At 39.3% G+C, this 22658-nt stretch overlaps 1 protein-coding gene across 2 annotated transcripts; it reads right to left on the bottom strand.

Moving 5' to 3' along the window:
• Positions 1-8881: 8881 nt before the first annotated feature.
• Positions 8882-19879, bottom strand: LOC128469432 (uncharacterized). Of its 2 annotated transcripts, XM_053451254.1 has the most exons (8): positions 19745-19879; positions 17186-17231; positions 14003-16400; positions 13094-13246; positions 11263-11404; positions 10289-10425; positions 9584-9688; positions 8882-9270 (listed from the first exon to the last, which is right to left on the bottom strand). In XM_053451254.1, exons 1-8 carry the CDS (start codon positions 19767-19769, stop codon positions 9154-9156), a joined length of 3123 nt encoding a protein of 1040 aa, XP_053307229.1. In that variant the 5' UTR covers positions 19770-19879; the 3' UTR covers positions 8882-9153. The 2 variants fall into 2 exon arrangements, with proteins under 2 accessions (XP_053307229.1, XP_053307230.1); XM_053451255.1 differs by lacking the exons at positions 8882-9270; positions 9584-9688; positions 10289-10425 and adding an exon at positions 10606-10673.
• Between the last annotated feature and the right edge of the window lie 2779 nt (positions 19880-22658).

The following is a 22658-nucleotide window of genomic DNA, read 5'->3' as shown; positions in this document are numbered from 1 at the left end:
GAAGCATTATTGAACACTCGTCTACAGACACCAGAAAAGCCAGAAATCTCCTGGTGCTGCCACAACCTGGGATTCTGGGTAGGCACATGCAAATAAGGTCACCAACTATCACTTTTTGCCTCTATATCTACTTTATACATCAATCCCTTGAAAGTAATTTCCCACTTTCAAGGGGTCCATGTATAAAGTGGATATAGAGGCAAAAAGTGACCATTGTTAACCTTATTTGCATGCGCCTACCCAGAATCCCTTGTGTTTGTGGCAGCACCATGAGATTTCTGAGGGAAAAACAAGCTTTCTGGCTTGTCTGGTGTCTGTAGATGAGTGTTTAATAATGCTTCTACTACCCCTTAATTTTAAGGGTTTTCCATCACCTTTACCCACCATAATTTATGTAACGGAACAACCTTTAAGAATCCTAGTGAAGTACAAGAGTGCTGTTTCGGTCTGAATCTTTAATCCCACTTGTAACCTATTTGCCTTTAGATTTGAATCTTTTTATAAAAACAGGTTTTTATTGCCTTTTATTTCATGTAGCGTTGACTGGATCATGATTAATATTAATATACAGTGCTGTGCCATTTGTTGGCGTCTTACAGAACTAACATTCGTAGTTGCAGTAACTAAACTTTTATTTCATAATGTGTTTTTTTTCGAGAAGTCATAAACTATACACAAACTACCTCTCAACCTTTTGATTTGTTTTTTCTTGTCACCATCAAACAGGCCAAAAACTCTGAGGGTCCTTCTTTATTTAGGTACGATGGGCTCTGGCAAACAGCTTGAAACGCTTGATACGCATGGAAAGAAATCAGGGGTTGTGTTTCTGTTAAACATGCAAGAACCCCATCCCGTTGTCTACAGTCTGTTAGTTATTTGACACTTATTTTCTTTTTTAATTGCAAAAGAACGATTTTCTGTTCCGTCGTGATGTGGCAATCAATGGTCAAATAATTAGTACAAGGTGAGACAGGGAGAATCATTTACTAAGAGGCACCAATTCCGCGGCCAATGTAACCTCACAGTAATAGTTTACAGATATTAATTAATAACTGCAGGGTAATTATACTCTGTTGAGACCCACTGGGACTGCATTGTTCCTGTGCAAGAGCATTCTGTGTACTCAAAGAGCTAATATTGTCTTGACTCCTTAAGGAACTGGGCACACTCATCGCAAAGTAAATCTGCTCTGCCTGCAGTTATGATGGACGTTATTATAAGCAAGTTCTTTGGCTATGTTTTGTAATTAACTATTTTTTTTAGGGAGAATAAGTAAGAACATCCAAATAAACTACCCTCTGGTGACTTGATCTTGGGCAGACTTAGGGAAAACTACAAACTTAAAGTCTGAAGAAACATCTAAAGTTACTATCAACTAAGATGAACGAGCTGCAAAGTCACATACACTCATAAATCCTCCTAATTAAAGTAGACCTGTTACCCAAATCCTGTACTTAGCAGTGGTATATACTGAGCAAGCCTATGTAACAGTGTCCTAGAGAGCTATTCCAAAGAAAAGAAGAAAATATATATATATCAGAGGAGGGGTTAGGTGCAAAGTCTCTAAGGTTCATTACTGCTTCAAAAACAATTATAGTCAATAAAAATAGTGTTTGACCATCTGATTTCCGTGGGACTTATGTGGGACTTAACTCTCATAAGTCTGTCTGGAGCATCCGTGGCAAAATGTTGTGAAGGAAGCACTAGAACACACTCAATAAAAGTCTAAAGGTTTTAATTGTACAAACAGGACTTCATTAGCATTGCCATAAAGAATCATCCATGGGACTCTCCCATAAACAGATCTATTTTATCACATTAGAACACACAAGGTTTTAAGAAGCCTTTTCACTTTCCATGTCAACAACTCATCAGTGACTGCTTTTGTGTCACATTTTGATTACATGGTCGAGGAATTATTTATGGAAAGTGTTTGGTCATTAAATAGTACTTGGGACAAAAATATTTAAAAAAAAAAAAAAAAACACGTATGATTTCTACAACAATTAAAATACAAACACTTTTTTTTTCCTTGTAAAAAATAAATTTTGTTTATGATTGGCATATTCTATGTTATTTTTATTTTGGAATGATTTCACTGCCCCTGTATACATTTTAAAACTGCCAATGTTAAGAGATATTCTATCTTTATCTTTACTATTATTATTATTATTATTATTATTATTAATTGATGTATATATATCACCATCTTATTCCGCAGCACTGTAGAATGTCTACAGTCTAGCTGGAAATGCTAGAAATAATGATAGCGCCATACATTGTTCTCATATAAGCTGTCTTTACGGTGTATCCTTTATAGTCTTCTGCTAAGTAGTGCCCTGTACTTCAATGTTAACTGTAACAATGAAGGCAGTTTTAATTTCCTGTGCTTGCACCCCTCCTCCGTGCCCTTCATTCTCCATTCCCAGCCCCCATCCAGTTCACTTTTACTGTAGCTTTATTGACCTGTCATTAGTTATAATGCCTGAGTTGGACTGCAAGGTCACGGCAGGTTGGCCTCGCTATAAATCATCTCAATACTGGAAAACAACCACGAGGGTGGGGATAGCAAAGGTGACAGAGACGAGACCCAACCGGCATTGTTAAGATGTTAGCCGCAGCTACGTTTGTACTCTTTTAAACAAAAGATAAACAGTAAACTGCTGATAATCCCTTCGGAAGGTCTGAAATTGAGTCTGACAGATTTTGGCAGGTTATTTCCGGACATGGAAATTTCCATTTGTACTGATCAGAATGTGCTACGGAACTGCCAGCCCGACACATCTCAAAAGGGTGACAGCTTTCTCGGTTCTTCATAAGAAGCCAATAAAAAGGTTCTCTTTAAAGCACACAAACAGAACATAAAATACAGTGAATCTAGGACATGCAAGATTAGGGGATGGTTTGTCTTCCTCGTCGTAATACTAAAATGCAGGTGAAATGTCTCAATCTATAGATAAGTAAGATCCCATTTGCTGACCCCAGACACATTTTTCTAGCCCTGGGCTATACCATTAAAACATGACAAAGAAACGGGCCAATATTTATCAAATCCTTAATGTTCTAAAGGCTAATAGGGACCCTATAGTACATTGCTAATTATTGCTTTCTAATATCCTCCTTAAAATCTATAATCATCACACCGTCCACTGCTACTTTAACGTAAATAATATTTGTAAAACAAAGACCTTCTTCATGTTGATGGGTTCCTTAGTCTTCTGTATTTTATGTTTCTCACTCATTTTTTTAGCAGTTATAGACAAGATACTATTATTCATGTTCCTTCGGGAGCCAGAGACAGTTCACCCAGACCTCTAGAAAACCTAGGACTGGTACTGGATATAATAACCATTAAAACAGAATCTCCAGGTTCAGACCCGGGAATATACCAGGACTGGCCACTGGTACCTTCCCCTCACCCGCTCCAAGGTGGTATGGGCTACCGATACACAGGGACATGGCTAACCCCAAAAAGCCTTGAATGGGTTGGAACGTGGGCTGAACATGGGTAGGGAGTTGGCATGATTAAATATATAAGATATTAACCCAGAGACTCACTTTTTCAATGTTTCACCTTGAAATGTTGTATGAAATATGGAAAAATCCCAGCTGTGCCCATGCTGTGTCCAAATGTAACCCTTTATGTTTTTTTTACTCTCGCAGAGCAGATTTCGGTGAACCGTTCCTTTCTGTATAGTTTTATAAGATTCTGTGTCATGAAACCAAATGGGGCAGAGCCAGATAGATCTGAAACATTCTGCAGCACATGCAGAGACACGAAGAAGTGCATGCTATTGTACAACGCTGAGGATTATGATTGCGGCATATAAATCATTAATCAGTAAATTAAATAATATATAATAATAATTATGCAAAAAACTCACAACTGTTCCTTGATTTATTGTAAGTCACTGACCCCCAAGGTCCCAGCTCTCTACAACGTATCATCCATTCTGTGGAACATTGCTACAAAAGTATCAATCAGTTGTCTTATTCTTTGATGATATCTACCTACTGATGATTTAATTCTGCGTTCACAATGAAATTCTTCTCTCCTGACTTGTAATGTTCTTCCCTATCATTACATTTTGGATTAAATTTCTTCCTAAAGGTCTTCTCTCAATCTGTCCTCTGCTTGGCCATCTTGACTTTTCTCTCCGCCCGATGTCGACACATCCCTGAACCAGTTTTGCTTTCCACAAATGTATCCTTGGAACTGTCAAGAACATTCACTCTGTACCATGTTGACCCTTCGAATTTAGTTATTGCCGAAACAAATCTTCCAGTACATTTGAGAATTTGCCCACCTTTTGTGGCTAGTTTTTTTTCCTGTAAAGGATTTTGTTAACCTGTTTTAATCGGTTACTTTTCATACTGGCCTATATAACCCCAGCTGAACTATAAAGCTTACTTGGCCTAAAACTAAAAACAAGTGACAGCAGCAAGGCATCTTCATATGCCAACTTTTTCTAAAAATATTATAAATAAAATTTTCTATGAAAAATAATCTCAACCTGTGTTGCCACTGACTGATGTCCAATGCTCACTGACGTCTGAAGCTTTCGGATGGGCAAACAACAATAGTCTGGTTAGGAGTTTGATGTTAAGGGTTACAATGATTAAGAAGAAGGAAAATGCCAATAATACCTTAGTAATAATACCCCCTCTTTGATATATTTAATAAAAAGTGGGTTTATAAGACTAGTAGGGAGGTTCTAGCACAGAACACATTATTTGATGCCAAATTGCGCTTTACAGATCTTGTTTCATAGTTCGATCTAGTGTTGAATGCTACAGGACAATGATAATGGAATCTGAAGTTATGGTTATACTGCCTTCATGGAAAGGTTTGGTTGGCTCAATTCACACACCTTCTGTAACTCTTTTTTCTAGAAAAAAAACCAACAATCCTCAGCCTTGTAATACGTCTCCTCCTCGGCTGATAGGTGTATAAACCCCATCACTCAATAAACCCTGAGCTCGTACACTGTAATATCACATGCTTAAATGAACCAGGAAGGTTAATATATTTGTGCAAATAAGACTATAATATAAGTGCCTAGAAATGTAAAATCATATAGGCATATAATTGGCAGCGAGATTACTTAGACTAGAATAGAAAACCTTAAGGCCATCTTAAATTCAAGGGGGCCCTGGGTGGTCTATCCGTGGGGGACCTCTACAATAAATATTCTGCATTGTACTTATGTTGCACACACATCACATTAAATGTTATTTTATCGGATTGCTTACATAAAATTATCTAAAGCATACGCTATTATCAGCTTTCCAAAAATGAATTAAAATGCTAATTTCACAAGGATGCATTTATGCACATAGAGTATGTACTAATGATATATTACAAAACTCATGTTAATGACAAGGCAGTTCTTTGTAGCAGTCATATCATTATAGCTAAAATAAGAAAGCGGTTCCTCCATGGTGATCCAGAGATTCAGTGATCCACCTCCCAGACCTGCTGCCCTAAAGCCCAGTCGGCAAAGGCCAACATATGGTGCCATATAGTCTTTAATGCAGATAAGTGGCCCCAAGAATGAGGATCTGAAATGTACATGGGGGATATTAGAAAATATAATCTCTTATATTACTGTCATAGGTAGAGAACAGACTGCCCAGACTGTGATGGGAGTATCTGTATTTGTCAAGACAGGATGGATAATTAGGAAATATCGTACTGCGAACAAGTTAAATGGTGGGTTTCAAATCCCGTGAAGATTCCTTCAATAGTTGAATTATTATAATAACAGAATATAGTGACCTCGCTCACTCGTTCACTGCATGTACCACCAACACTCCCTTGCAGTTATACAGAGCTTACTCCCTGTCTCCATGCTGACACAGGAAGCACTCCCTGCTCACACTCCAGACAGGAAGTAGCTGTTTTATATTATGACACGTATCATTCGAGGTGTGGTTTCCAATAACGTTTCTTGTTCTGTGTTTGTAATGACATCTTGAGACACCAGGGTCAGCCATGTTTATTAAATTTGTTGTGGAAAGAAGCACCTGTAGATGGGTCAATGTAGTTTTTTAGGCCCCTTTTGCCCTGTGACAGCCCTGTCTCTAGGAGTTGCTGAGAAGGGAGCGGGGTTATGGCATGTTGTTGTTCACCATGTTATTGTTCACCTAATTCTCATTTTTCCAATTGCTCAGTTTTTGATTAAAAGGTTATCTTTTTGGTCGTAAGAATAAGACTCCAAAACCAGACTTAGACAAGGTGATCACAGCGGTGTTTATAAGTATTGCGATGAATAAAATGCTATTTTTAGGGCAATCGGCCCTCAAACTGTACGATATTGCATATATTTTGATGTTAGGTAGAAAAACAAGTACATTCATACGGAATTGTCTTGTGCTCTCGCGCCCCCTGCTGCTAATTAATTCCAAGCCTGATCACAAATTGAATGCGCGTGATAAATGTGCAAAAATCGTCATGATACAAGAAAAACATTTATTAGTGTATTGGTTAATGAAACAGAATTTGTAGCAAAAATTTGTAGCATTTGTAACATAATTAGCACTTTAGCATAGAAGGTACGGAAACAAAGCAGTACAAATGTAGACAAATAATATTTATTACTCAACATGGACCCGTGACATTTCATAGAATGTTGCTCTATTCACTAGAGTTCCTCCCAATAACAATGCATTTACAATGGGATTTTTTTAACCCTGCAAGGATTTATAGACCCTTTAAAACAAAATGTATTGCCTTGGTTACTTTTTTAGAATAAAAATAATGTTTAGGGCAGGATTTTATGTGCACATTTTTTCTAATATAAAATATATCCGGTGTGTCCCGAGAGGCACAGAGGTACAGACTTTGCCCTTATACCAGGCAAATGCCCGGTGGGCCAATGGCCGAAAGCACCCCATTCTCTGTATGCCCAGCAGCAGAACGGGTGCTGTTGTGGTGTGTGGCTGCCGGTTGGAAATGCCCGTACAGCCTGTTATATCCAGCCGCCGGCCGCACTTATGTCGTTAGGCGGCTGCAGACCTTAAAGTGCCAGGGCCGCCTCGTAATCCCCAGTCTAGCCCAGACTTCTATTAATTCTAGTCAAGTTTGAATGACCAATATGGCTACTTCAAAACTACCCAACTGGCCCAACTCTGCCACCTGGTGACAATTGGGTGCGGTGCACCTTCTGCACCAGCCTCAGCGCTACCCTACATTTAATGTATTGGAGTATGACAACCACACACACTTTATATACTGGTGTGTCCAAGCTACCCAGAGCTAGAGTTTAAAATTGGTTAAAAAAACCTCTTGATTTATACATGACAGGTGCACTTTAAACATAATGCTTTTGGAAAATAAGCGTTCAAATAGGAAAATGTTAAAATATTTTAAGGAACTTCTTTGGAATGGTTCGATAATGGCCAATACCTTGGCTCACCGCAGTCATGGTGTATGAAGGTATTGTGCCCACCTTAGCATATGATGATATCACACCATTATCGAAATAAATCTCTGTTAATAAATTCCAAATAGATTTATATATTATTATATACTATATTATTATTTTTATTATTATTGTGGTACCTATTATTATTAATAATAATAAACATATACATTTCCTCATTGTCTTTGTCAGATGACTAAATTCCTCAGCACCATATAGTAAATGTAGTGCTATAATACCAAAAATAAATACAGGTCATATTTCCTGCTGCCCAAATCAAAATATACAAATTTTAACTTAAATTAATACAGTACTTTTTTCAAATCCCATGTAAAGCCATTGGGACTTGTCCACCCAATACACTATCATCCAACATTTTGGCCATTCCTTTCTCTATCCTCCACGGACATACTCCATCGTCATATTCTCTACTAATATGTTCCATTCCCTTTCCCATGTCCTCCTCGGACACGTCTCCTTATCAGCCTTCCTCCTATGTTCAATGAATATGATACTTCTGTTGAGTTTTAGACGATAGCGATTACAGTTTCCCTCTAACCGAGTGACCGCCATGTACGTATTTTTCATTTTTATGAATATATTCCCTTAACCCTCCTATTTTGGATAATAAAGTAACATATTATGATTAGTAAACAGTTTGCTTCCTAAAAATGTTTCAATGAATAATAAATTTCACAGTAAAATGAATTAAATGTTAAGTTTAAGGATAAAAAAATCCCCTTTCCTGTTGTGATATTAATAGAAATCGCTGCTATTTACAGGGAAATAAACTCAAAGATAATTAGGTTTTCTCTGCCATGTTATTGTATAACTTTATATTATCAAACTTGTTAATATGATGCATGGCTTGGTAATTCAATTCGCTAAGATTATAATGCAAAGAGGCAGACAACCCATGGTTCTTCCATCTTTTGAACGGGGAATCTCTTTGAGCCGTTACTTGTTTTTAAATAATTCAAGCCCTCTGATTATATACGGCAAACGCGGTAACTTGACCTCTATTCCGTTTGACAAATTAACTAAGACGTCAAGTCGCAGTGAATCACGCTGAAATTTCTATTCCTGGTGAGTGAAAAAAAGGAAACATTTTTATAATTTGAAGAGCAAAGGCCTTATGGTTGCTTTAAATGGTTTATCAATAAAATAATATGCAGGAAGTTTTCATGGACTCCAATGCATTTTACTGCGTGCAGGTTTTTCTTTAGTAGGAAAGTTAGACTTCTGTCTCGTTTAATTCGGCCCTTGGATGTCTCTACTGAAACCAGGACATGTGACCAGGAAATATGCTTCCTGTACATGCTCTGCACATGCACATGCTCTGCACGTGCACATTCTCCTTTTCACTCCCATGGAAGCCAATCAGAGTGGAGATCCTTACTGTTACTGTGCCTTACTGAGCCTTGATTCTTGTTCCCTTGACTCCCCCTCAACCCCTTCATACAACAACTTTTTCTTCCTAAAGATTAGACAAACCCTGCCATGATTATATTGGTGATGATGGTTTTTTTGATCATAATAATTTCCATTTTAAAGGGATTAGAATTAAATAAACTATGTCATGTTTACGTTTTAAAAGGATCTTTTGGGAGATTCACCATTTAAAACCACCAATAGGAATTTTGCTTACTAGCATGATTAGTAACCAATAGGAAGCTGCATGGTTAAATTGGACAAAGAAAAATGGGTTTATCAGGACATCTTCTCGTTTTCATCTGGGAAATGAGAAGGGGACTGGACCTGCGTACGATGAATAGGAGACGTCTGTTGGCCAACTCTCATTCAACCAATCTGTCTCTTCTACTAGACGTTCCAAATCAGGGTGTTCCTAGAGTATAAGACAAAAAGAGCATAACACACAAACATTGAAGCAAAAGAAACATTTAGATCCCACCTGTTGCATATAGATACCACCTATGTTCCTCGTTATAATGGAAGATAATTTAGCAGTTTGGGATTTGTCCGAACATATGCGTTTCCACAAATCTCCCCGTTGCAAAGAATTAACCAGGGTTTAGTAAAGAAGTGTCGCAATTTTAGCCACACTCTGGCCAAGGGTCTTAGGTTCCCGGGCCCCTGATCAGTGTCTGACTTTTTTGGATCTCGTGTGAAGATACACACGGACTGAAAGCCGCACATACCTGCTGTTCAGCGCGCAGGAGAAGTTTGAAAACGGCTCTAACAGTTTTTTCAAATGTTCCGGAATCTTCAACATTACAAAGACTGCTGGGATCAAAGAAAGCTCCCTGTGGACGAAAATAGAAATCTATCAAAAGGCAACGATCATTTTCATACAATAAAACCAAAGCTGACCGATACGATTACAGTAATATTAACCCTATAATAGTATGGGGGGAAAAAACACGTGTTTGTACCTCTAGAGATTTCATGGCACATTTTTAACAATGTAGCCCACCATGGGAGGTTCATTTGGCTTTACAAAGGCTCATGGGGTTCTTGGTTTAAAGTCTATCGTACAGATACCACGATTTTCCATCACTTTAGGTATTTTCCTATGTACCCTCATAAGAATCAGCAGGCTTGGGTTGAGGGCCACCTGAGTAGCAGGAGTGATCTTCTGGATTTTGGACCAGAGTGCCGTAGAGAGGACTCCATGCTTCACTAATGTTCCAGGTCTGCTAAGGTCTGGTTCATGCTTAGGAACATATGTGGCAGAGTGATGCCCCTCAGGGGAAAAATTAACCATATTTTTCCCAATTTCGTAGCGTCAGCACATTTCTAAAGTTTCAATGTATGTTTATTTATAACCATTAAACTATTCTGGTTGGTTTCAAATTCTAGAACTAGTATAAAATCAGCCTTCTCGCTAAGAGAAATAACATTACCTCTTCCGTGTACAATATATTTTGCTCGATATTTGCAGGAAACAGGCCGTGTTTCTTACAGTATTTCAGGTAGTGGGAAATACTCGTCACTAGATCAGACGTTTGGACGCAATAAGATGGTGGTGGTTCTCCCACAGCTATAAAAGAAAGGGGAGAGAGAATGTGCCTAAAGAAGATATATATATGTATGTATGTATGTATATAGGGAGAGAAAAGTTAGAATACTTGAAAATCACAATTTACATAAATATATTTTTTCAGATGCTTTAATTTTCTCAGTTTTTAGTTGCGATTATTGTCAAATGAAAAAGGCGACTTACCCAATTTAATTACAACTAATAATTTTACAGGTTTAGATGCCAATTATTCAGTACGTTTACAGCCACTGGAAAAAAATCTGAAGTTTAGTTATTTGTCACATAAACATAATTTGGCAATATAGGAATAAGACAGATTAGAGGGGTATCACAGCTATCTGACACCTCTCCACCCCCACCCCCACCCCCACCCCCACCCCCAGCCTCAATCGACCTGGTCTTCCCATAAGGTTCCAGGGCAGTGTAAAAATCCGAATCCATGACTAGATCATTTATTTTACCTTCTATGCCGCCATTTATGTTCACATGAGCCATTAGCATGATGTACAGAATACGAGTATGACAGGTCATATGATACACAGTAGCACCGTTACCATGTTACGAGTGAAGATGAAGATCGGTAGGTAAGGATAGATCATAGTAGGTATAGGGTTAAGAACAGGGGTGAATGGACTGGGGTCTATGGAGAATGGACCTAAAGATCTTAGTAATCAATAGAAGGAAAGTGAAATGGGAAGTTGATCAGGTTAAAGATATGGACCCCAAACGGTCCATGGAACAGAATAATATTATGTCTTGCCCCAGAGAAAGGAGGAGACCTGATCATCCCGTGTTAGTGGTTGAGAGAAGATATCATGGATAAAGACAATTCCATACCTAGCACATGTCTGTGCTGCATGAGAAACAGTATGAAGCCGTTCCTGTCATATATCACAGCATATGGAACCAGGTTCAGGGGGTGATAGGGGAGGAACAAGAAATTATGCAGCATTTTCACCCAATGAATGGTTATAGGAATCTAGAAAAAAATTATGATAACAAAATGTAGTATTTGTAAAATAACATTCATCCAGTGGCTAATAAACAATCTCAGCCTTTCTCACTGGAAAGAATAAGACATCCGAGTCAGCCTTCCATACCGTATCGTGGTGTCCGCGAGATTCAATGTTTCCCCATACCTAAAACTCAGGCTAAACTTAGGCTAAACCCAATGGCGGTTATTGATGAAAATGTATGCTGCAGGTGGCGTGAAACTTTTACTCTCATCGATTTAAAGAGGAAGTCCCATGGGAAAAAAATATTTAAATTATATAGCTTATGATATGCTGGGCCATTGGCCACACTTACTTCAGAACGTGGCTGCTGGCCTTAAAGTGCCAGGGCTGCCCCGCCATTGCCAGTCCAGCCTTGGTGAGAAGGTTCTGGACATTGAGGGGTATATTCCCTAAAAGGATAGTTCTCGTGCTTTTTTAATTCATTATGAAGGGCCAACACTAGTTTCTCCAGCAAAAAGGTCAGAGCTGGTCCTGTATAACGTATAACGCATAATTCAATGTGTTTCATGAACCTTCACTGATTTGACTATACATGTTACAGGGCCAACCAAGCTCTCCCTACAGCAGAAGCTCACTGGGCTTGGCTCGGTATTGCGAAGTCGAGGAGTCAGTGTTTCCATATTGACTCCAAGCAGAGCCCAGTAATCTGTGTAAATCATGATCACAGGAGCGTTCTACAGGAGGACATTTTATGCCGTCCCTATGGTCCTCATGCGTTTTCGGGATGGCAGAGGAAGCCCTGGTGTATGAAGCGGTTAAGACTACAGGCAATATTTTGTATCCGGTAATTCATATGAACCATTAGAACACCTGCTTTTAATCAGCATTAAGAAAGGACAACCAGAACCAGGAGTTCGCCGGAGAAATTCAAATTTTAATTACAAATATTGCCTCCCCCTCAACCTGTCACACTCCCGTTGGGCCTGAGAATATTTGAAAGTGATGGTCTCCATTTGCTCGGAATCTGTCAGCAGATTTGCTAGTTAATAGCAGCGCTTAATATTCATGAGTAAATATTTTAAAGAAATAATCACGGCAAACAGCCAAACGGCTGCTGAGTCGAGGACGGGAGAAGAGAAAAGTCCTGTTCTGAGCTATAGTGGTGGAGATGGGGAGGGAATATGATATGAATTTATCATGATTAGGGAAATGCAGCGGGGAGATGTAGTTATGGAGGAGGAGGGTAAAAAAGATGAATTTGAGCAATAATTTTAAATAAAGGAAGCCAAATGGAGTTGTTTCTGCTTTCCTTATTCCATTTGCTGAATTTTCTTCTGCTTGCAATTTATGATGCCAATTATGAGGTAAACCGTACGCGGGAACTTTTTACAGAAGTTTGACTCCTACAGAAAACTGTTTATATCTCATTATCATCAAGAGACAACCCGGCAAGGGTTTTCCGGTGTCTTCTATTGAAGCTGAGACAGATTTTCCTCACCATTGGTCAGAACGTACTGCAGAGGGGACAACCTTGACCAAACGGGAACCTAACCTTATCTATCATCGATGGCTTAACATCAGTGATGGATACATGTTGCTTTGGTCCAGTATCAATGGTGGTTTCAACCTGGGCACAGTATGGGGGCTGCCAGGGCAGAGTGGGGTTCAGGCGTCGCCCCACATATATTTATTTACTTATTTATTTTTATTACCTTTTTCATTATCATTTCTTCTCGGGTTATTCTGTCTTTTACGTAAAACCAGGTGTCGTTAAGTTCCTTAGTTGTGTAAAAATGTATTCCGTGTTGATAATAGAGGAACAGGTTGGACTCGAGAGTCTTCATTCCAAGTTCTTTTCCATTCCTCTGTAAAGCAATAAGTCAGTTTGGGCACGTTTACGCTGTGTTATCTTCAAATGTGCCGATTATGTGTAGACAAGACAAGGTTAACTGTACTGATTTTTAAACCAAACTTCTCAAAAACATGGGAAAGCAAAAAAAAACAAAACAGACAATCTATGGGTCATTTTAATAAATGTATTTATCTATAGATATATCTAGAACATTTACTATGCCCTATTTAGGTTTATATATATAACTATATATATATATATATAACTATATAAAAGTGACACTCAAATAAGTGAAAATACCAACCCAATGTGAAAGAATAATACATTCTTACAAAAAAGGCACTGAGAGTACTCAACAAAAGTTCCAATACTTGGTAGGAGTACTCAAAATAATCTACAAACTGTTCCAATACAGAATAAAACACAACAAAAATAAACACAAAATTGTATAGCATATAACCAAGAAAATATAAATATAGTTTACAAGAAAAGCTCCATAATCTGCTACTTCATTCCATGTGTAGAGTATTTATTGGAACGTTCCAGCATGGTATATTCTATGTTATATTATAGTATATTATATTATATATTTTATTGTTTAGTGTCACATTTGAATTGTGGCCACCTCTTACTCACTATTTTAGTTATAAAGTATAATATATAATATAGTCATACCTGAGTACGTATTCATACCAGAAGCTGTGTATGTATGTTTGTGTGTGCATGTATGAGTCTGGGTACGCTTATGAAGAATAACTATTCAACTTACCAATGTAACAAAAGCATGGCCTCCTTCAATGTCTTTTTTCTTGGATAACACAATCCCTGAATCCAACAGGTTGAATCCCTGGCCATCAGTTTCCAGGTATATTCTCCTGCACTCGTGTAACAAAGAATCGCTGTTTTCTTTTATCAGTTTTCCATATGAATCTGAAACAGATGTCTTGACAACCACCTCATGAGTGTCATTTGTTCCTGGAAAGCTCAAGTCGGATGTGTTCTCGTTGGATGGTGGAAAGGTGATGGCTGATGGCTCCATATGACTGAGGCTTCTTCCTTCAACACGTACCTGTTCTGATTCTATAATTGATTCTTTTCCACTTTTGGTAGACTCCAGTTCCTCATTACTTGGAGATCGGTTCTCCATTTCTGACAGCTCCATATCTATCCTAACTTGATCCGTATTAAACACATCCTTGTCACAGGTAGCCCATGCTTTGTTCTTTTCCTCTGTTGTAGATGTAACGTCACCATGGATATTTATTGTGTTAGTGGTGCTTAGACTGTCTTGTTGTCCTGTATTTTTAGTTGAAGAAATGTCTGTTTCTTCAGAAGATTCAAAGTCTACTTCATAGTTACCACCCAGTGTCCCCGCCAAAGCTGTGTGACAGGCTGTTTTTGGTGCGTTATGGACTGCCTGATCATCAAACGCAAAGATTTCTTTGGATGCTTGACATTCTGGATCATCATGCCTGAATACCGCTATCTGCCTAGCTGTCTGATCCAAAATGCTCTGCCTCTCCATATTACAGTTCAGATCCTCACAGGCATGATCCATTTTCTCTATGGATATTTTAGATGGTTTCTGCCACTTCTCATTGATTATTGGACCATCAGCGGTGTCATCAAACTTTTGTATCAGTGGGCTGAATGGTTCATGTTCATCCAGACAAATGCTAAGGTATACAATGGTTTGATTTACTAGCTGTCCATCCGTAGGCTCCTGAATATTTTCTGGACCATCATGACGTTGACGCATCTGATCAACTGTAATTGGATCCGATGTGTGTGCTTGAATGGACTCTCCAAATTGTTTTTGACATTCTTTGCCAATTATCAGTTCCCCAGATGTATGATCATTTTTTTGTGTAGATGCTTTGATTAATTGCTGTGGATCCTCATGGGTGTGAACCACTTTTCGTATTGCAGGGTTCAATGGTTCTTGTATGTGAGCCTCTATGGGCTGATTTAGTGTATTGAATTGCATGGTTGTTTGGAACAACTCTGGACCCTCAACATTGGGTAAATTACCAACAGTTGTTAGATTCAATGAATGCACGTCAATAGGTGATTCGGAACTACCCAGTTTCTGTGTCTGCTCTGTGTCTCTCTGCACGGATGTTATACATGGTTCATGTTTATCTATTTGACGCAAACACGCGTGTAGATCCTCATCTAGATCCAGGCTAACCGTATGTAAATGCTGAAAAGCTTCTGATGTATCCAATGCTGTGGCTGGTGGGCTATCTATTCCTATTATTGGTAGTGAGCTATTTTCTCCTTCTTCTTCAAACTTCTCATTCACTAGTTTGTCAAATCGGGTGCTTTCACTCAAAATGTCCTGATTCAATTGTTTGCTTGGCATGTCCTCATTTATTGTTGAATATTTTGACTCTTCTTCCACCGGGTCAGAATCTTCTGTTTTGTGTGAGCCCTGTGAGTTCTGTGATTTGAAACAAAGTTCTGAAGTTTCAGTTTTTTCCGTAAGGCTTTGGAGTTTACAGTAGTCTGATGCTGTGGAGGTTTCTTCAAACTGGTTATCAGGTTCCACCAGATAATTTATTTCACATTTGTACTTTGTAAGTCCAGTACTTTGGTTCAAGCCAATCTCTGATTCAGTATTAGCTTGAATAGAGTCATGGGGGATATCCCTTGGTGGTGCATCGGACAAAGTCTTTATATCAACATGATTGTCATCCAGAGTAACACATATTGTTTTTTCATCGAGGGCATCAGTAGTATATGGAGCCTGTGACTGTGTCCCAAAGTTAAATGGCACAGTGCAATTATTTTTGCCGCGTAGATTTATTTTTGGACAGAGATTAAGTTGAGATTGGTCGGACTTGACTTCGTTGAGTTCTGCCGGAGAATCGCGTTTGACGTGCTGGATGGATTGAGTTTCTGTGATTGTTTTTCTGTTAGCATGAGGATGACTTTGAATTCCACCAGATGGCAACAATACTGCTGTAATATCGACATGAGACTCAGTGGCCATGGGATATTCCAAAGAACTCTCTTGTTCCTGCTGCTTCTTCCCAATAATGTCATCTGCACCTTCCCATTCTGTGACTTGTACACCTTTGCATTGGTTTCCTTGCACGGTATGATTGTCTGCATCCAGAAAGTCAGCAATCTCATCACTTTCTCCTTTATTCTCAAAGGGAGCTCTGTTAAAAAGAAAAAAATGCATGCAGAAATCACAAAAATACAAGTCAAATAAACTTAACGAATTTAAATTTGGAGAATTTACCGTAATTTTTTTTTTGACATTTTATGACAAAACAATGTAATCCTAGGAAAATCATGCCTGCCTTACGTTGAATGCTCCGTTATGGATATTCATAGCCCCTCTTCACTGAAAAAAGCCAGTGAATGGGCAAAGAATATTGCTCAACACGTTTCTGTTCAAAACATATAGTGTGTCTCGTATTCTAAAGAATATAGTAACTAGTTAAATATCAAATATCTAACCAACACTTGCATATATCATCAGAACATCGTTGCATGAGCATGGTGTCTTATTTTGGAAGCAGTTTCTAAAAAAAATCCTTTCCAGATATGATACATTTTTTTTTAATTCGTAAATTCTAAAAGTTTTACACTTAACCAGTTTGTAATGAGAACATCGTTAGTGAACCCCTGCTGAAAGGTAGTAGTAAGAGAAAAGACAATCATTGGTTGAAAGTCTTTGTTTTTATGGTAGCGGATTTTCTTTTAATGTTTATGTGTTCTTTTATGTTCCTATACCTATTAATGAAAATATAAAATACCAGATATACATAAGTTTTTTTGCTTAACATGATGTAACAATCATTACCTTAAGCGGCACTTTTAAGTAAAAGTATCCGAAGGAGAGAATTCAATGTATTAAGCCAGTTAAAGTGTTGTCATTTTTCTGCTATGACACTAATAATACAATTCCTGTGATTCCCCACTACAGTAATTGACTTACTTAAATAATCCAGCGCTATTCTTCTCTGAGATTGCATCAGGAAGACCTTAACAAATAAAATGAATAGAGTCAGACCTTTATAAAGTAATCGAAATGCAAAGAAACATGACAGTTCCTCCTTACAAAAAGAGAGATTCTAGAGATTTGAGATCACGACCCTTTATAGACGCTCACATTGTGTTTCCAGAACTTATAAACTGAGTTTTATTAAACATGATCATTAATGTATGACAATAGGCAGGAGGGGGGGTGGCCCTGGGGTCAGAGGAGCAACCCCCCCCCCCCGGGCTGGTCCAAACTTTAAAAAAATGGGCTGGTTTGACTTGGAGTGGCCCACTCGCGAAGGCAGGAAGGCAAGCAGGGGTAACGTAACACAATGGTATGTGACAACATGGTAAATGCTAGGATGTTTGCATGGTGTATGCGAGCAGCTAGAAAGAAGGATCTGGGTGTAAAGGATGGAGGGTAAAGACTGAGAGGGTAGGGGAGTTAGAAAGGGAGTGTGTGTGAGTATGGATGTGTGTGTGTGAGTATGGATGTGTGTGTGTAAGAGTGAATGTGTATCTGTTAGCTTGAGTTAGCATGCGTTTGTATGTGTGTCTTTGTGTTAGAATGTGTAATTATTTGTGAGTGTGTGAGCGTGAACGTGTTAGTGTGAGAGTATGTGTGTAAATATGTGTGCCAGTGTGTATGTTAATTACCAGAGAGAGTACAAGGGGCTGACGGAGGCTTTGTCTGCCCCTTGGGATAGACTGTGCCAGCCCTCCCTTGACAATAAGTGTGTTACTGAAAACTAACTGCAGATATCAAACGAACTAATTTCGAAGATTGTGAGCCTGCTGGGGCTTTAAGGTGAGCAGTCAGACACTAAAACACCCAGAGAACACCGGATACAGGAAACTAGCTGATGAGTTTCACAGTCAGCTCCCTTGGGTTTCCGTCTATGCTGAAGTCTTTGCTTTTAACTCCGTCAACCAAAAATAAACAAAACACCAGAGCGCTGGGGCTGCTTGCAAATTATATAAAGAGCAATTAAAAAAATAAAGGCAGGTAAAGAACACATTAGGAACGCCAAACTATTTTTACTGTGTGGCAGCGACAAGGTCGTACTAATTTACGGACCCCCCATGGAAGTCTTCGACCTACCGGATCCCACACTAGACCATTAGGTAAATAGGCGGCCAGAGAACAGCGAATTTACAGGATTTTTATTAATGAACTATTTAATTCGTCAATTACAAGTTTAAATTTTTTAATACAGATTATTTATATTTACTATTCACATTTACTGTATTTTACATATATTACTGCAGTTATGAATGTGATTTATTCACAAACATCAAGATTATGAACTTCAAGCGTGGCTGAAAAACCTGCATAGAACCATAAAAAGCTACATAAGTTGCCTGCAGATATGGGGTTCATTGTCGATAATACAATATAATATTAATAATAATCACTTCAACCAACTTGTAATGTGAATTAAAAGTCAGCACAAAAACAGAGAGATGCGTGTAGATATGACAGAGTTACCGCTCGTCCACCCCTGGCCACAAGACCCCACACTTCATACTCTACGTCTTACCAGCTGGAAAGTCATGAATTAAATATTAAATAGTTCAATGTATTCGTACAGTAAGTAAAGTGACAGAAAACAAATGACCAAAGATACACACCAGTACTGGCTCTGCCACACCGACACACACAAACACACACACCAGTACAGGCTCTGCCACACCGACAAACACACAAACACACACACCAGTACAGGCTCTGCCACACTGACACACACAAACACACACACCAGTACAGGCTCTGCCACACCGACACACACAAACACACACACCAGTACAGGCTCTGCCACACCGACACACACAAACACACACACCAGTACAGGCTCTGCCACACCGACACACACAAACACACACACCAGTACAGGCTCTGCCACACTGACACACACACCAGTACAGGCTCTGCCACACAGACGCACTCCCCTCCCAAACACACACACCAGTGCAGGCTCTGACACACACACCCAAACCAAACACCAGTAGAGGGTCTTCCACACCGACACCTGCATCAGGACAGGTTAAGCTACACAAAGCTTAAAAAAATGTATTTTCATCACTGATTTGTTGTTTGTCCCTTGTGTCTTGATGCCCCAGCCAGGCCCGCCCATTAGTATTGATGTATTCCCCCCATACCCTTGTGTATTGCCCCATGTGTATTTGTGCCCCCAGCCAACTCCCTTTGTGCATTTATACCCCCACACCTTTATGCGTTAATGCACGATCAATACAGGCCGCACGAAATCCTTTGGTGGGGGCCGCATGTTGTGCAGGCCTGCTGTATGGGAATGTATAAACCTAATTAAGTAGATTATTTCCTTGATACTGCCGCAACATGTGGAAAAACATATAAGGCAACCCTACTAAAGCAAACACACATACAAAAACACACAAAAGACTTCCAGGTCTTTGTACGCAGGACACAACCTGCAGATGTCGGAACTCAAGCTATGTCTCGATAACAAACAAACGCTTCTTAAAGAAAACTCACCTTCCTGTCCCAGTAAAATCTCCATGTTGTGCGTGCGGTAATACTTTCCTACAGAAGGGATCTTCTGGGGCCAAACAGCTTATAACTGCAACATATATAGTTCTTCAAAACATCTCTATCCTCATTTCTGCCCCTATTATTAACAGGTAATCGATCAAAAAGGAACACGTAAAAAAAAACGCTGCTTTAAGAGCAAAGTTTGGCGTAAAAAAAGAAAGTGAAAGCAACCCGATAAGCCCAGCCTTCATTACACGACAGGGACAGACCGGATTGTAAAGAAGTTGTAGTTTAAAGTTGTACTTTTGTGATTCCGCCACGATAGGTTCTAAGTTAACGAGCAGAAAGTATACAATGTATTTGTTGAAATGAAAAATAAATGTTTCCCTAAAAATAAGAAAAAATACGTTTGTTTTCTTTGACATATAAACATAAATCATTTTTTTTATTTTTTTTTAAAATCAAATTTAATAACTTTTGGTATAATATCCCTGATGTTATTATTAGGGGTATTATGTATGTATTAGTTGATGCCCAACAGAACTGCCCAAAGCCCGGTTCTTTTGCCCGGCACACATATTTCGGCAGAACCAGGGCATTTTGAATTGTTTGGATGAGGATGATAGGAGCGGCACTCCAACCACGCAGGTGGGCATCTCTGTGCCATCATGTTTTAGAGCTTGGAGATGCTAGGATCGTCCTAACCTCATACGCGGACAACGAACAGATCAACTGCTTAGCTGTGATATTGGCTCGCCACGGTCATTAATCAATATTCTAGCTAGAGAGCATTAATCACTGTTAATGTTTTGCTTGGTAGCATCTCCATCTTTCTTATTTTTAGCCGATCAGCTCCATTAGGAAAAGGTTAACGCTGTAGACGCCAGAAGTGTTTTCGGTGCCGTGTAGGTAACGGGGCAATAAGTAGTGGAATAAGCAATGTGAAGAAAAACTGAAATGGGGAATATGACCGATCCTGCTTGACTATGGCATGATGGCCGACTCATTACACAACTCATGGGACTCATTTATTGACCCTGCCGGGATTTGGACCCGTGACCCTGAAGCTTGCCAGGACAGACGGACGTACCCTGCCCAGGACAGACGGACGTACCCTGCCCAGGACAGACGTACCCTGCCCATAGAACGACATAATTTTTACTATACAGGCTATTCCATAGCTCCCCATGTATACCATTGCCCCGCTATGTCCACTTGTGAGCGGTGAGGGTCATGGGACGGTGGGGAGATAAGAAAGGCTCTAGCTGTTAAAATGGATCGAGGTCTGTGCTTTTGCGGTGTAGCTCTTGATAACAGCTCCTATGTGGCCTTCTTGCGATGTAAAGAAGCAGAGCTCAACTATATGACATCATATGGTTTTCTGATTCAATACATTACAAGACGCTGAACAGGTAATGTGGTGGGTGGTAGAGATTATCAATGTGAAACGTAAATGTCTTGTGGAAAACAGTGATAAACTGATATCTACCAAACATTCTGAGCTCCGAAGAGGAAAGAGCAACAGAGGAATTTCTATCCAAAGGCAAACGGCAGATCCCATGATCCTCAATGACCTTTGTGATTGGGTAAAAAAGGCTGATCCTATTCTTTAATTCATTAATTATGCCACATATATATACTTTTACTCCAGTGTATAAAAACGACATTGTTTTTGCTTCTGAACACATCGCTCAGCTTGAAAATGCAAAATTTTACTATAATGCCTTTTTTTTTAGCAGTTGCTGCTGAGCACTAGCACCATCCAGTGGCCTTTAATCCCAAAAACAGACCTCCAATCACGTCACATAATGGTTCCTTTATAGAGCATTGGCAGATTCTGTAGCGCTATTACAATAGGGGAGAAAAAGAACAAACATACCATAAAACATACTAGGTTTCTATTTCTTTATTGAAGCCCCGAGGCCAGCGTCTCGACAATGAAGAAAAAACAAAAACTGACTAGCGCCAAAAGGCCGCTGCGGACACCGGGTGCCCTTCTTCGTTTTCTTCGGGGGACAAGAAAAGAGAGCAGAGAGCAAGGAGGTCCACGTGTGGACTCACCTTTACACTTGGGGTAAACCCCAAGAGATTTAGCATTTTGTTGAATATCCAGCAGCAAGTCAGAAAAATTCAACAAGAGCAGTCTAGAACCAGAATGTGTGATTTCTGCTGCACACGAAAACCAACAACCCTAGGTGTACATTTGGCCCTTTATAGGCCTCAACAGTTAGGTGTGGTTGGTATCTTTGGTATCTCCCTAAGACCATGAAGGCCTAAATGTATAAATAATAATAATAATAATAATAATAATATCCGGTTCCTTCAAGCGGAGGGAATTCACCATGCACTCTAACATTTCGTATTCTAGATATTGAAGTATATTTTTTGTATAGGTTGTACACTGTGACTCGTTGGGCCTAGAGGGACACCAGTGGCACCCAAGTCCTAAAATGTAAAAAGTGGGTTGTTGGGGTTTTTTTTTCTTGGCTTTATGACTAAGATCACGCGAGAACCTATGGCGTAGGGAAAGATCGATCCGCCGGCTGTAAGATTGAGTGAAAAGCCTGAGATATCTAAGTGGAGCTTATGCTAAAATGGGCCAGGTTTTGGGACACGCTCCTGCTACATCCCACAATGTTCTTTTACCCTGGCTTCTGTAGAACCCAATAAAGTATTTACCCCAGTTCAGGATGATAATAGTCGATAGATATTTAAGTTTAAAAGTCAAATAAGATATCTATATATATATATATGTCTGTAGAAGAGCCTTGGTAAAATCTGTACTATATTTTCATTTTTGTCAATATTTAGGCTCCCTGCTGGTCATTATCATCAGCCATTGCCCCACATCCCCTACTTTGTGCCCTGTCGCCCTTATTGGTTCAACTTATTATAGCACCGGCCTGGTGGCCCCCGT

This window comes from Spea bombifrons, chromosome 11 (genome assembly GCF_027358695.1).
Source record: "Spea bombifrons isolate aSpeBom1 chromosome 11, aSpeBom1.2.pri, whole genome shotgun sequence".
Lineage (NCBI taxonomy): Eukaryota > Metazoa > Chordata > Amphibia > Anura > Pelobatidae > Spea > Spea bombifrons.
Note: the sequence above shows the minus strand (reverse complement) of the source record. Positions and strands in the feature narration are given on the sequence as shown.

Bases quoted from the DNA above. Each gene is read 5' to 3' on its own strand.
- LOC128469432 (XM_053451254.1), bottom strand. From the start codon at position 19,769: ATGGAGATTTTACTGGGACAGGAAG. The intron at 13,247-14,002 runs GTAAGTTGAATA...ATTGCTTTACAG, and splicing joins GCCATGCTTTTGTTACATTG to AGGAATGGAAAAGAACTTGG. The intron at 10,426-11,262 runs GTATGGAATTGT...TTTCTTTTATAG, and splicing joins GCAGCACAGACATGTGCTAG to CTGTGGGAGAACCACCACCA.